This window comes from Pteropus alecto, unplaced genomic scaffold, assembly GCF_000325575.1.
Source record: "Pteropus alecto unplaced genomic scaffold, ASM32557v1 scaffold700, whole genome shotgun sequence".
NCBI lineage: Eukaryota > Metazoa > Chordata > Mammalia > Chiroptera > Pteropodidae > Pteropus > Pteropus alecto.
This window is the reverse complement of record NW_006429611.1, coordinates 701,722-713,915: the sequence shown is the minus strand read 5'-3', so window position 1 is coordinate 713,915 and position 12,194 is coordinate 701,722. Positions and strand designations below refer to the sequence as shown.

The following is a 12,194-nucleotide window of genomic DNA, read 5'->3' as shown; positions in this document are numbered from 1 at the left end:
GCTCCGGCCCAGCGGCGTAGCAGCCTTGAGAGGCAGACGGGCCAGGGGGCTCAGCCCAATGGGGCCCCCAGAGGCACCGGCCGCCTGGGGCCGCACTGAGCCCCGAGCGTGCAGACCGCAGCGGTGGCACGGGGACCCAGCGCCGAGCTTGGGAAGCACGGGCGTCCCTGTGGGCCGGCCGGAGCCCTGACACCGTGCGGAATTCTCGGGCCCCTGGCCTCCCCGTCGTGTGCCCGTCCGTGAGCACATGTCCCCAGGGGCTGGGTCTCTCCCACGTCAGCCTCCGAGCCACTCAGCATGGAGCCGGGAGCTGGTCCACGCCGACGTGTGGCCGTCCTTCCTGTCCGTGCGGAGGGCAGCCGCGCTCGTGGGCGCAGACGGCTCCACTCGGGGCGTTGGACGTGCAGAGGGCGCGTCCCCTCGCGCGTGGGCTTCTGTGGGGCATGCACCCTGCGTACCCGCGGCATCACACGGCAGAGGCTTCGCTTCTGCAGCGACGGCCCAGCTCCTCGCCGGCGCGGTCACGTCCATTCACACTCCGCCAGCGGCCACCCTGGCCCGTCGCAGCCTCTTGTGCGTGAGCTGTGTCCGTGTCTCACGCTTCCCTGCACCGGGACTTGTCCTTTTTGTGTATTGATTCACACGAGTTTCCCCACATCCCAGACGCTAAGCGCTTCGTCCTTGAGTGATGCTGCAAACATCGCCTCCAAGTCTTTTTACTGCATTGACGACTTCTTTTCCTAAAGTTCTTAATTTTAACGTTTGCGAACCTTCCCGCCTTTTCTTCCAAGGTTTAGGATTTGGCGTCGTTATAGCCCATTTTTCCCGCCCCAAGATGACAGCGACGTGGACGTGGCTTCACGTTCAGGTCCCGGCCCATCGGGAGCTGCCCCCAGGTGTGGTGGGAGGGCGGGTCCAGGTTCCTTTCCTCTGGGGACGTCCAGCTGCTGCCGCCACGTGCGGTCTCCGTCGGATTGACTCGTTATTTCTGTCGAACTCCATTACGGTGGCTCCTGAAGCCATATAGTCTCGTTGTTCTTCACGTATATATTTATTTGCTTTGGATATTTTGGGTACTTTTCATTTCTGGATAAATGTTAGGAATAACGTTGATTTCTAAAAAAAAAAAAAAAAAAGCCTGGCACATCTTTGGCCTATTGCTGAATCTATAGATCAGTTTGGGGAGAACCGACATCAGTATTGAGTCTTTCGATCCATAACGTGCATCTTCCCATTTAGTTGGGTCTTTAACTTTTTGTAGTTGACGGTATCGAGGGCTTAAACTCCGCCGTCTGTCCATCGGTCCGACGGTCTTTGGCTCTTTCCGGAGGACGTGGTCTGTTTACGTTGATCGTAGCTCTCGAGGTGTTTGCACTTGTTCTACCGTCTTATTTTGCGCTTTATGTGGGTCCTGCTTTTTTTTCCTCTTTTTCTTCTAATCTCATTTTACAGCCTGTTTGCCCTTCTATGTTTTCTTCTCTCTCCTGATTAGACAGCTCCCTGGTCTCTGAAGTGGCCCCAGAACAGGGAGGCACAGCCTCCCACAACTTCTGCGGGCAGCCTTGCCAGAGGCGGGGCCCCCTCACCCGAGGGCCTAGAAATCACACACACGCCCAGCGTGGACACGGGTTGCGGGGGGCCAGGGGGGCGGAGCCTGCTTAACACCTTGGAAAACATCACAAAGGAACAAGGTAGAGTCAGTCTGAAAATCGATCCCACAAAACTTCTGGAAGTAAAGACACGATCATTGAAAGCAAAACCCCAGTCAAGGGGTTGAACTGCGGGTTCGATGTCGCCGAGGGAGAATTGGTGCACGAGAAGACAGACCCCGCGGACCTTCCCACGTGCAGACAGAGACGCAGACGGAAACGGAAAGGAAGTGGGGTGGGCCACGGAGGACAGAGCGAGGGGCTCAGACTCGCCTCCCGGGGTCAGGAAAGGCAGTGCTGACAGCGGCTTTTGCTGAGAATTTTCTGGAGCATTAAAACACATTTGCTCCACACCCAGGAAGTGAGTCAATGTCCACTCTGCGACGGACAGCATAGGACAGATGCCTGGAGAAGGCAGCACTGGGCACGGACGGGCCTGACTCTCGGACCCGTGAAATGACACTGTGTTCCCAGTGAGCCAGCGCAGTACGCACTGGGACCCCGAGGGACGCCAGCCACCACCACACACGCAGAACGAAGCGCCCGACCCCTGGCTCGGGTCCGGGCTGTCACGGCGATTACTCCGAGGTAGAAAAGGACCTGCCACCTGCCCTGCCCGGGGCAACAGCCCACCAAGCGCAGGAGCCCAGAGCTGAGGGCCTACTGCCTTTACAACCTCAGCCCCAGAAGTGGTGCCCACCCCTGGGGGCACGGTCTGGCCACCTGCGGTGCCCAGGGTGCAGAGCCGGGGGCTCCTCATGGCGCACGGCCTGGCGGGCGGGCAGAGGCCAGGGAGTGACCTGGAAGAGACGCTGGCCGTGGCCGCTCCCATCCCGCTTTGTTGCGTGCAAAGCCAGGACCACCTCCAAGAGGGACCGGCATCTGCTTTCAGGGGCCTTCCCGATAAATGGCCTGCTGGTTCTTGGGGTGCTCCCCCAAGCCCCAAGGGGCAGGTCAGAATCTGCAGCCCAGCAGCGGGGAAGCCACGACCAGAGCATGCCGGCAGCACGCATGCAGACAGAACGAAGTACCTGGGGGAGCTGTGGCTCCGGGGTTCGGTTATGCAGGAACGGTCCTTGGAAGGTGATAGTGTTTAAGCTGTCAGGACTCAGCGGTCCTCATGCTGCACCAGGTCGCTAGAAATGCCGGCAGCAGGCGGGGCTCCCACCCCCACAGCACCCGCCCTGCAGGAGGTGGGGAGCCCGCGCCCCTCCCTGGGTGCGCCCTGCCCCAGGCCACGCCCCGCAGCCTCCGTCCTCTGCCCCAGCCTCTACCTCAGTCCCGCGTGACGTGACATCTCCTCATCTTGACCCAGGATCGCTGACCGCGCTGTCCCTGGTCCTCCCGCTTTAGAGCAAACGCTGAGGGCTGACCGCCTCGCTCCGTCCACTCCTCTCCGCCCTTACTTGGGCTTCGACCCCCACGCGCCCTGGGGCCAGCCCCTCCGGCTGCCCATCCCCCGTCCTGCCCCAGCTTCCCGCTCCCAAGGGCGGTGCCCCCCACCCACAGCAGCTGGGGCCAGACCACACCCTGACACCCCAGCTCGCCCGTGGGTGCCACGGCTCCAGGAGGATGGGGAGGGGCTGACCGCGTCTCAGGCGGGCCTAGGCAGAGCTGTCCCTTCCCTGCCTGGCGAGCCCTCACGTCCGAAGCCCCTTCTCTTCCAGAATCAGAGATGGTGACCACTGTCATGACCATGTCCCCCAACGAGGAGCAGATGGAGATCTCGCTGGGAGAGGTCAGTGAGGCCCACCTGCCCACAGCCACACCCTGCTGGCCCATTGACCCCCCTTGCTTTGACTGGAGCCAGACTAGACTTACTGGCCACTGGAAGCGAAGTCTCTGGGCAACTTGCAGTCTCATCCTGCGTCCGGCCACCCCCGTCCCAAGCCGGAGTCTGGCAGGACCGGAGCAGCAGTGGCTGTTTCCTGGGTGCAGGGCATCATGTGCGCACACACGTGTGCAAGGTCAGGGTGTCGCCAAGGCCAGCCGTGCACACGGCAGTGGCAGTGTCGGGGAGGCCTTCGGGCTGCCCTTTGCTCCGCCCTTGGCTGGGGCCTGGGCAGGAAGTCCTCGCAGTGCAGGGCCAGGCTTGGGACCGGTGTTTGTGTGGCCAAGGGGACGTCCCGGGCATGTCTGTCCCGCCACACTCACCTCACAGCGAGGCAGCTGCAGGGAGGGCGGTGGGAGGCGTCTTCACAGAGTGGAGCCTGACGGGCGGCGGCATCTGTCTCCCATGCAGATCACGGAAGGTGACATCGGCCCCTTCAGTGCCATCAAAGTGCCCGTCATCTTCTCCCCGGTCATCCCAGGAGCCGTCCAGACCCGGTTCAAGGTCACGTTCAACAATCAGGAGTGCCCGACAGTAAGTGTCCCGCAGACGCTCCGCACACACGGTCACTGCAGGGCGGACCCGTCCTGGGCACAGGGTCCGCCCCTCCCACTCGCTCCTCACACGGCCACGGGGCCACTGCCCGAGTCCCCCACACTCGCGCTGCTAGTTGATGGCACAGACGGTCGGCCCCCAACACATGCACACGTCCATGCTCACACACTGCACAAGGACACACACGTACACGCTCACACTCACACTCACACACTCATAACACTCACGCGCATGTGCACATACACATGCACGCACACCCGTGTGCACATGTGCGCACACGCATGTGCATGCACTCACGGACCTCGCTCGCGATCTCTAGGTTGGTGACCACAGGCAAGGCCGAATCCATAAATGCGGTGTGTGCAAACGAAGACGGGGCCGTCGACGTCGTCCGTCCCTCCCTGTCCCCGCTGCTCGGCAGCTTCCCCTCGTGGTCACGCTTTTGACGCGTCCCCCTTCCGCGGCTGCCGCGTGGGCTTTTATGCAGCTGCTTTACTGGTCGGCGCGTGAGGGTTTGTGGTGGTGTCGTTGTCGTGAATCGTGCCTTTCGCCAGAACCAAACGTCCCTCCTCATCCTGCGAGGCCTCGAAATTCCAGCCGATCTGAGGATGAGGGCCCCGCCCGCTCCGGCCCCCACAGGCATCCTTTTTTTTTAATTTTGCATCTTTTGAGGAGCCAGGTTTTGCCTGTCAGCCTGATCTAACGTCCCCCGCCTTCAGGGGGAGAATCCACTGTGTTCACACAACGTGGCAGCTGGTGTACTTGGTGTTACTCCTGCTGTCTTGATTTATGTTTGTCATTTATTCCGTGACATCGTCGGTCGGGTCGACTTGCTGATGACTCCATTGTACCCTTTCATTTGGAAACTCCATTCGTTCCGCGAACAGCCCCCGCTTTCCCAGCCCCAAGTCCCACGTCACTGTCTTTCTCGTGTGGAAGGACGAAAACCCTCCACGCCGGCCTGGCCCCCAGCGCGCCTCCCCGGCACTTCCGTATGATCGAGATAAAATGCGACGTGCAGACTCTTTTGTTTACCCCCTTCCTTGGCCCTTCCTGCCTGCGTTTCACTCGGCCGTCCTGGGCACCACTAGACTCTCCTCTGACTGTGCCTCCACCGCCTGGGGACGTCATACCCGGCACCACGGCCCTAGGCAGGGGGCCGTCCATGTCCGGTGTGACCACGTCGTGCATTTGTGCTCAGCACCTCGCCTGTCCCTCCTCCCCACTGGGAGCCTGTGCTCTGCGTGTGTCCCATGAGGAGTGATGCGGCACCCACAGCATGCCACCACACTCACACTGCTCCGGGCTGTCCTGGAAGATGCCCCACTGCCCACAGGGCCTCTGCAGTGGTGACAGGAAGGAGCAAGAACCAGGACTGGGTGACCAGAGTGCTTAGAGTGGATAGCCTGGCGGGTGAGGACCTTGGGTCAAGGGAAGTGCCAGCCTGTAGAGGCCCTGCCGGGAGGACCAGAGCAGTAAGGGCCCCGGCCGCTCCCCTCCCTCCCTCTGGCCCCAGCAGGGAGCAGGTGCCGGCCATCAGCCTCCTGCCTCGGAGTCGGATTCCTGGGCCCGCCCACCTGTGTTCTCTAGATGGACCCCTGGTGACAGGGTCTGCGTTCTGCCCACCTGTAGACACCTCCCCACCAGCCTCGGGGACGCGGCCCGCGGTTTCTCAGCGAGAATGGCCCCTGTGCAGGCTGGCCCTCTCTCGTGTCCCCGTGACGCCCCAGACCCACCTTCCCTTCTCAGTCCGCTGGGCTCCGGCAGGGGGGCCTTCCGCCGCAGACCTCACCCGTCTGCTCGCGGACCCTCTGCAGCGTCCCCGGTGTGTCCTCCAAGTCTCAGGTCCTTCTTCAGCCCGGCCTGTCACGTGTCACCTCGTCACCTGCTCACCTGGCCGCTGACCCGGTGCTTTCTCATCGTGGCGGGCAGTGCGGTGAGGGGCCCCGAGACGTCCCCAGGCGGCAGCCCGGCCGTGTCGCCGTTTCCTGTGACGGCACCCCAGCTCGCTCTCTGGCACCCCGCTTTGCTAGCGTGTTTTCTGTTTATTCCGCCCCGTCTTCCTGTCTCTGGCCCCGCAAATGGATTCCACGTTTTGGCAACCCTGTGGCCTAGGATCTGGTGGCTGGTGTGTCCCCAGTGTCCCAAGTCCTGCAGGCCGTAGAAAGGGGAGCAGTCCCCCCATCCGTGTCCCCCACCCAGTCCCATGGGCTGTTGGCCCCTAAGGAGTGGTCTCCGTCCCAGCCCGTGGGGCCGCTGAGCACAGGCTCTCCCTGCAGGACACCCAGGAGCCCAAACTCTGACACTCAGGGCTCGGTTGGGTTGGGGGAGGTGACACCGGGGACAGGTGCTCATCCCCTTCCCGGGTCCCGTCGAGGCTTCCGAGCGGCTGTTTTGTGTTTGCAGTGAAGGCCGCGTGGCGTGTCCACCGCTCTGTGTGGTGCGTTGTTCTGTAGTGGAAGGATTTTCTTAAACAGCAAAAAATGTTGATGATTATGAAGCTGTTTGATAGACACGTGACAATCATCACACCGTCGAGTCTTAATTTCTTTGAAAATTTCATTTAAAAAAAAAAAGATGTTTTAAACGACACTGTGGAAAGCCAGACTCCGGAGCGCGGCTGGGCTGACGATTAACCCTGCGCTACCCGTGAGTTACGAAACGCGCCCAACACCGCGCTGCCGGCGGAGACGCGCGTCGCTGAATCTGCGCGTTCGAATTCAGCTGTATTTCAGAGCTGTCGGCGTTGCCGTCGACGTGCCGGTCTGGGTGCCGAGGCCCATCGTGGACCTGAAGATCTGCATGTACGACCGGATGTACCAGGACTCCATCCTCGTCCACACACGGTGAGCAGGGGCCACGTCCTCCAGCCGCATCCGCCATCCTCGTCCACACACGGTGAGCAGGGGCCGTGTCCGCCGTCCTCACCCACGCACGGTGAGCGTGGCACTGCGTCCACCACTCCTGTTTCTGAATTGCTGTCGACTCAGGGCCAGGCTGGACAAAGGCCCCAGCAGCCCTGGGTCAGGCAAGAACCATCTAAGGTGTGCCGAGGGGGAGCCGGAAGATTCTGGGAAGCTCTGGACCACGGCCCATGGTTCCGGGGGGACGGGAATCGGCTCCCTGGCCACACTCGGGCAGCCCGCTGCCTCTCATCCTGTAGCGTAGCAGTCACTCCACCAACTGGGCGCATGCTGACCCAGAAAGGGACAACCTAACCGGGGAGAAGGGGCTCCGGGAGAGTCCTCACGGGGCGTGCGCCTGGGAGCCGGAGAGGCACTGACAGAGCCAGCATCCCACGTGCTTGGTCACGGGCAGCCTTGGCCCCTCCGGCTGGTTCTGGTTTGGCAGAAGGGACGGAACTTAGGGGAGCTCAGTCCCTGACCAGGCCTGGCTGTTCTGCGGAGTTTGTGCTGCAGGCCGGTGTGGCGCCCAGCCTGCCCCAGCAGGAGGAGGGCAGAAGCCCAGGCAGGCACGGGTCGCAGCCCCAGGCCCCTGCACCCGGGGTGCCTCCAGGCCTCCTCCCAGGAAAGGCTCAGGTTTCTGAGAACCAGGGCCGCACCCCAGTCACGTGTTTGTAAGAATCCCCATTAGATTTCAGTGCAGGAAGCCAGCCCCTAAGAAGCCGCCTGGGGGACCCCTGCCCTTGCCGTCGGGGCGCAGCCTGGCTCGCCCTGGTGTGCACCAAGCGCCCTGGACGGCTGGGTGGTGAGGACGGACAGACCCCTTTGAGGGTTACACTGCTCGGTGTCACATCTCGTGACCCTTCACATCCTTTGTGCTGCAGGTCGAAAGTGGCCCTGGGCCTGAAGTTCGAGGTGTGCAAAGAGCTCAGGGGCCACATGGAGCTGCTGCCGGAGACGGGCTACATCCAGGCCCTGTCGTCCTTCTCAGTGCAGCTCAAGTTCCTGCCGCGGTGAGTGGGGGGCGGGGGGGGCGGCGCGGGGAGGCTTGGGCGGCGCGGGGCGCCCTGGGTGAGCACCGGCTGCGCCAGGCGCACCGCAGGCTCTTGCGCTCCGTGGACTTTGTGTATTTTGATGTTCTCGCTCAGGCCGGCGTCACTCGTTTTGCAAAACGTGAACAAAGCATTTGCATGCGCGCGTCTCTTCCAGACACTCCCTCCCAAAAGACGCGGAGAAGTATTTTGACAAGGAGAGCAGGGTTCTGGAGGCCCTGATGACAATCCGGGTGACCGACCAGGTGTGTGCGGGGCACTTCCCAGCGTGCGGGCACTCGGGGAGCTGGGCTCTGCCCCCCAGCGGGGCCCCTGGCGGGTTTCCGGTCCCCTGACCGGCAGGCTTGTCTCCTGGACAGCGGGCAGGAGGGGTGGCTTGTGTGGCTGGTTTAGCAGCTCTGAGAGCTGGCCGGGCCGGGCGCCACGTGCCACATGCTCACAGACACGCGCCCCCACAGCACTCCCGCCCCGTTTCCCTTCGCACTCTCAGACCGCGGTGCTCATGTGCGCACGCCCTCGGCGCCCGGGCACGTGTGCGCCCCACGCCTCTGCTCCGGCACCTCTCTGTGCCGGCTGCTTTCACGTCCCTCCCGGTCCGGGGACAGCGGGACAGTGGGTTTTCTAAGGGAGATGCGTGTCCACGAAAGGCCGCACCCACGGGCCACGGCAACGCTCTGCTGTTCTCACCGCGGGGCATGTCTGTGGGGACGCCGCGTGTGACCAGAAGTGTGCCGGCCCTCTGCACTTCAGATCAAACCGGTGGAGTTCACGGTCCACGCCGTAGTCACCACCTCGGACCTGGAGCTCATCCCGTCGGAGGTGGACTTCGGCTACTGCACCATCTACGAGGCCGTCAGGGCCCCCGTGAGCCTCTGCAACCACTCCCTCCTGCCCCAGGAGTTCGGCTTCGTCGGGCTTCCCAAGGTGCCTCGCATGTGGGGACATGGGGCGGGTCGGGACGCTCGGGAGACCGGCCAGGCGTCTGCGCCCGAGCCCAGGAGGCCTCGCCCCTCCCCGGACTCCACGCCCAGTTCCAGGACCCGGCCTCCGCTCTCTCTCTGCTTGTCCCTCTTCTCACCCCCACGGTCCCCTCTCGCCATCTCACCCTGCCCCTCGCTGCCCCTTCGCCTCTGTTCCCGTCTCCCTGGCCCGCTGTACCGCGGAACCCCAGACCCCTCTCCATCCCTTCCTGCCAGTTCCCCTGCCTGCTGGCCCTTCGGGGCAGCTGAGACGAGGTCCCGGCCTGGCTGCCGCGCACCCCTCCCCGGGCTGTCCCACACAGACCCCACCATCCTGTCACATACGTGCAACACACAGACACAAACACACTCGTGCACATATGCACTCACATGCATGCAGGCACACACGCGCACTCACATGCTCACGTACATGTAGGTACACCACGTGTGTGTTCACACGCATGCATGCACACACTCGTATACTTAAACATTCACATGCATGCACTCAAACGTGTACACACTTGCATGCAGACACACATGCAGACAGGGTCACACATACAGACACATATATACGCACAATCAAATGTATGCAGGTGCACACACATGCTCACATACATGCAGGAGCACTCACACACTCACAGACACAATCACATACATGCATGTTCACATGCATGCAGACGCACACGTGCTCACAGACACAGAACCATGCTCACACACTCGCACTCACAGACATGGGCTCACGCATGACCACACTAACATGCACACCTTTGTGCATACACATTGCATACAAGACCAACACCCCTTGCACTCACACACTCTGCCACACCCTGCCCCGCCTATGTCCACGCAGTGCCCCTTGGCCCTCCCCAGCTGTCACCTTGGCACCCACGGTTCTCCTTTGCAGTTTGTGGACATCCAACCCAACGACGGGTTTGGGACCATCCTGCCTCTGGAAACTCTGGAACTTGACGTGATCTTTCAGCCCCCAAAGGCCAAGGTCAAGGAGTACCGCTTTGAACTCATCTGCAAGTCAGTCATCAACCGGTGAGCCTGGCAGGAGGGGTGTGTCGAGGGGAGGAGCGTGAAGGGCCCCTCCGCAGACACTAGGGAGAGGCCGTCCCTCCCACACCTTCCAGCCACTGGCCAGGGCACCGCTGCTGGCCACAGGAACCTCAGACCCAAGTACAGACACCTGGGGTCCACGGCCTTGAACGCTGGGCCAGCTTGACCCTGTGTGTGTGCGCGTAAGTGTGGGTGTGCATGTGTGAGCATGTGTGTGAGTACACGTGGGTGAGTGTGAGCATGTGAGTAGTGTGTGCGCACATGAGTGTTACATGTGGACATGCACGTGTGCTGGTGTGCATTGCAAACGTGTGTGAATGTGTGAGCACGCACTGGGATGTGTGCCATGTGCACGCGTGTACCTATGAGCGTGAGCACGTTGGCATGTGTGAACATGTGTGAACATGTGTGTGGTGTGCAGGGCGCCCTCTGCACTGAGGAGGACCTGGCCGTGAGCCCCGCTGCTTGAATGTGCCGTGTGACAGACCATCGCGGGGCCTCCCTGAGCCTGAGGGACGGGGACGGGGCCGAGAAGGTGGTGGACAGGCGGATGTGAAGCAGACACTGAAGTGATGGTCTGGGCCCAGGGCCGGCTCTGTTGTGCTCTGGGAGTGTCCTGGAGTGTCCCCGTGCGGGCGTCTGGCCGGGCGTCGGGCCGCCCCCCCATCGAGTCCTGCTCCCGTCCGACCCTCTGCTCTCTCTCTCTTGCCCTGTCCTCACCCATCTCCACCCTGAGTTGCCGTTTGACCCTGGGTGGGCCCGGCGGGCCCCTCATCCCGCAGACCAAGCCCTCCGCCAGCCGGGCCCGGAGGCAGCTGGGGTTGACGTGCTCGTGGGGGAGCGGGAATGAGCTTGTGGGTGGTGAGACTTTAGGGAGCGAAGTGCAGTTAGGACCCCCGGAGGAAACGGAAGAGACCAGCCCCTGCCCGCTGCCGCGCCCACGCCCGGCTGCCCGCCCCTCCGCTCGGCTGACACGGCCCGCCAGTCTGCTATGACGATGACGCCTTGGTGCCCCCTCGCTCACATCTCCGCCTATGGAGAAGAGGGGTTCTTCCCTGCTTATACGTCAAGGGGACCCCGTGCCCGGGACAGCCCAGGGTTACCAGAAATCAAGCTGCAAGGCCGCAGGAATCACAGAGTGCGGGTGGCTGGGCGGGGCCTGCAGTCCAGACACGTCCCGACCACACACACTTCACAGCTGGGAGCCGCCGGTCCCCTGCCCGGCACCCCGAGCGTGGCTGCCTGTCAGCTCTCCTGGATGGCCGAGAGCCGTCTGCGATCTGGTGTGCCCAAAGCTGGACGCCCTGTCCCCTCCCCGCCAGCTCCCAGACCTGCTCCACCTGTGGCCCCTGCCTTCCTGTGGCTCACACAGATTTTCTTCTGAAAGTGTTGTGTGTTGACATTGTACACGTGGGTCAGCGACTCCTCCTGGTCGGTTTTTGCAGGAAGTGCGGGGCGCGGCGTGGGGCGCGGGGCGCGTTGACTCCTCTTCCAGTGTCCCGGGTGCCATCGCTGGAAAGGCTCTTCTCTGGGGGTGCGGCAGCGCCGTGCCCCCGGCTGCCCACGTGCTGCTGACGGTGCGTCTGCGGCCGCTAGAGCTGAAAGTCTGTTTGGCTGAAAACAAACCTTTTCTTCCCCTGAGTACCTTCGATGCTGACCTATCAACAACCCGCCGTCTTGGGGAATAGGACACGTCCGTCCGAGTCGGATGCCAACCTGAGCTTCTTGGTGCCTGGGCACCTCAGGGGTCTGGTCCTTCTTACTTGAAATCCAGTAACTTTATCAGAACACATTCTGGTGTTGGTGGTTGTGGATTAATGTTCCCAGATGCACAGTGTTTTTCGAGCCTTTTTCACTTGGGGAGCATTTCCCTGAATTTCAGCCCCTGCTACTTGCTTCGCTTTTCCCGCTAGGGGCGCGATGGGTCGTCTCCACGTCGTCCCACGTGCCACCTCCTCCTTGGTCCTCTCCACCGCCTCCCGATTTTTTGAGTGGTTCACCTCGCGCCTTCTCTTCCTCTGAAGGGGTCGCGTGCTGCGCCCGCTCATGCCCGAGTCCCGGCCAGCTGAGCCTTCACTTCTAGATCACCCTGGTCGATAACTCTTTCCTGAGCTCTGGCACCTCACTTCTGAGTCCTCGCAGTCCCACCGCTCGCCTCGAGTCTCCCCGGGGCACCGTGAATT

The 12,194-nt window shown here is 62.3% G+C and overlaps 1 protein-coding gene across 1 annotated transcript in view; it reads left to right on the top strand.

The window, feature by feature from the left end:
* Positions 1 to 12,194, top strand: part of CFAP74 (cilia and flagella associated protein 74) — a 42,591-nt gene that overhangs the window by 20,913 nt on the left and 9,484 nt on the right. The window contains exons 18-24 of the mRNA XM_015589431.1: positions 3,317 to 3,387; positions 3,892 to 4,014; positions 6,760 to 6,881; positions 7,823 to 7,951; positions 8,148 to 8,235; positions 8,741 to 8,914; positions 9,854 to 9,993. Of these exons, the coding sequence (XP_015444917.1) occupies positions 3,317 to 3,387; positions 3,892 to 4,014; positions 6,760 to 6,881; positions 7,823 to 7,951; positions 8,148 to 8,235; positions 8,741 to 8,914; positions 9,854 to 9,993 (847 nt within the window). The remainder of the gene's footprint in view (positions 1 to 3,316; positions 3,388 to 3,891; positions 4,015 to 6,759; positions 6,882 to 7,822; positions 7,952 to 8,147; positions 8,236 to 8,740; positions 8,915 to 9,853; positions 9,994 to 12,194) is intronic.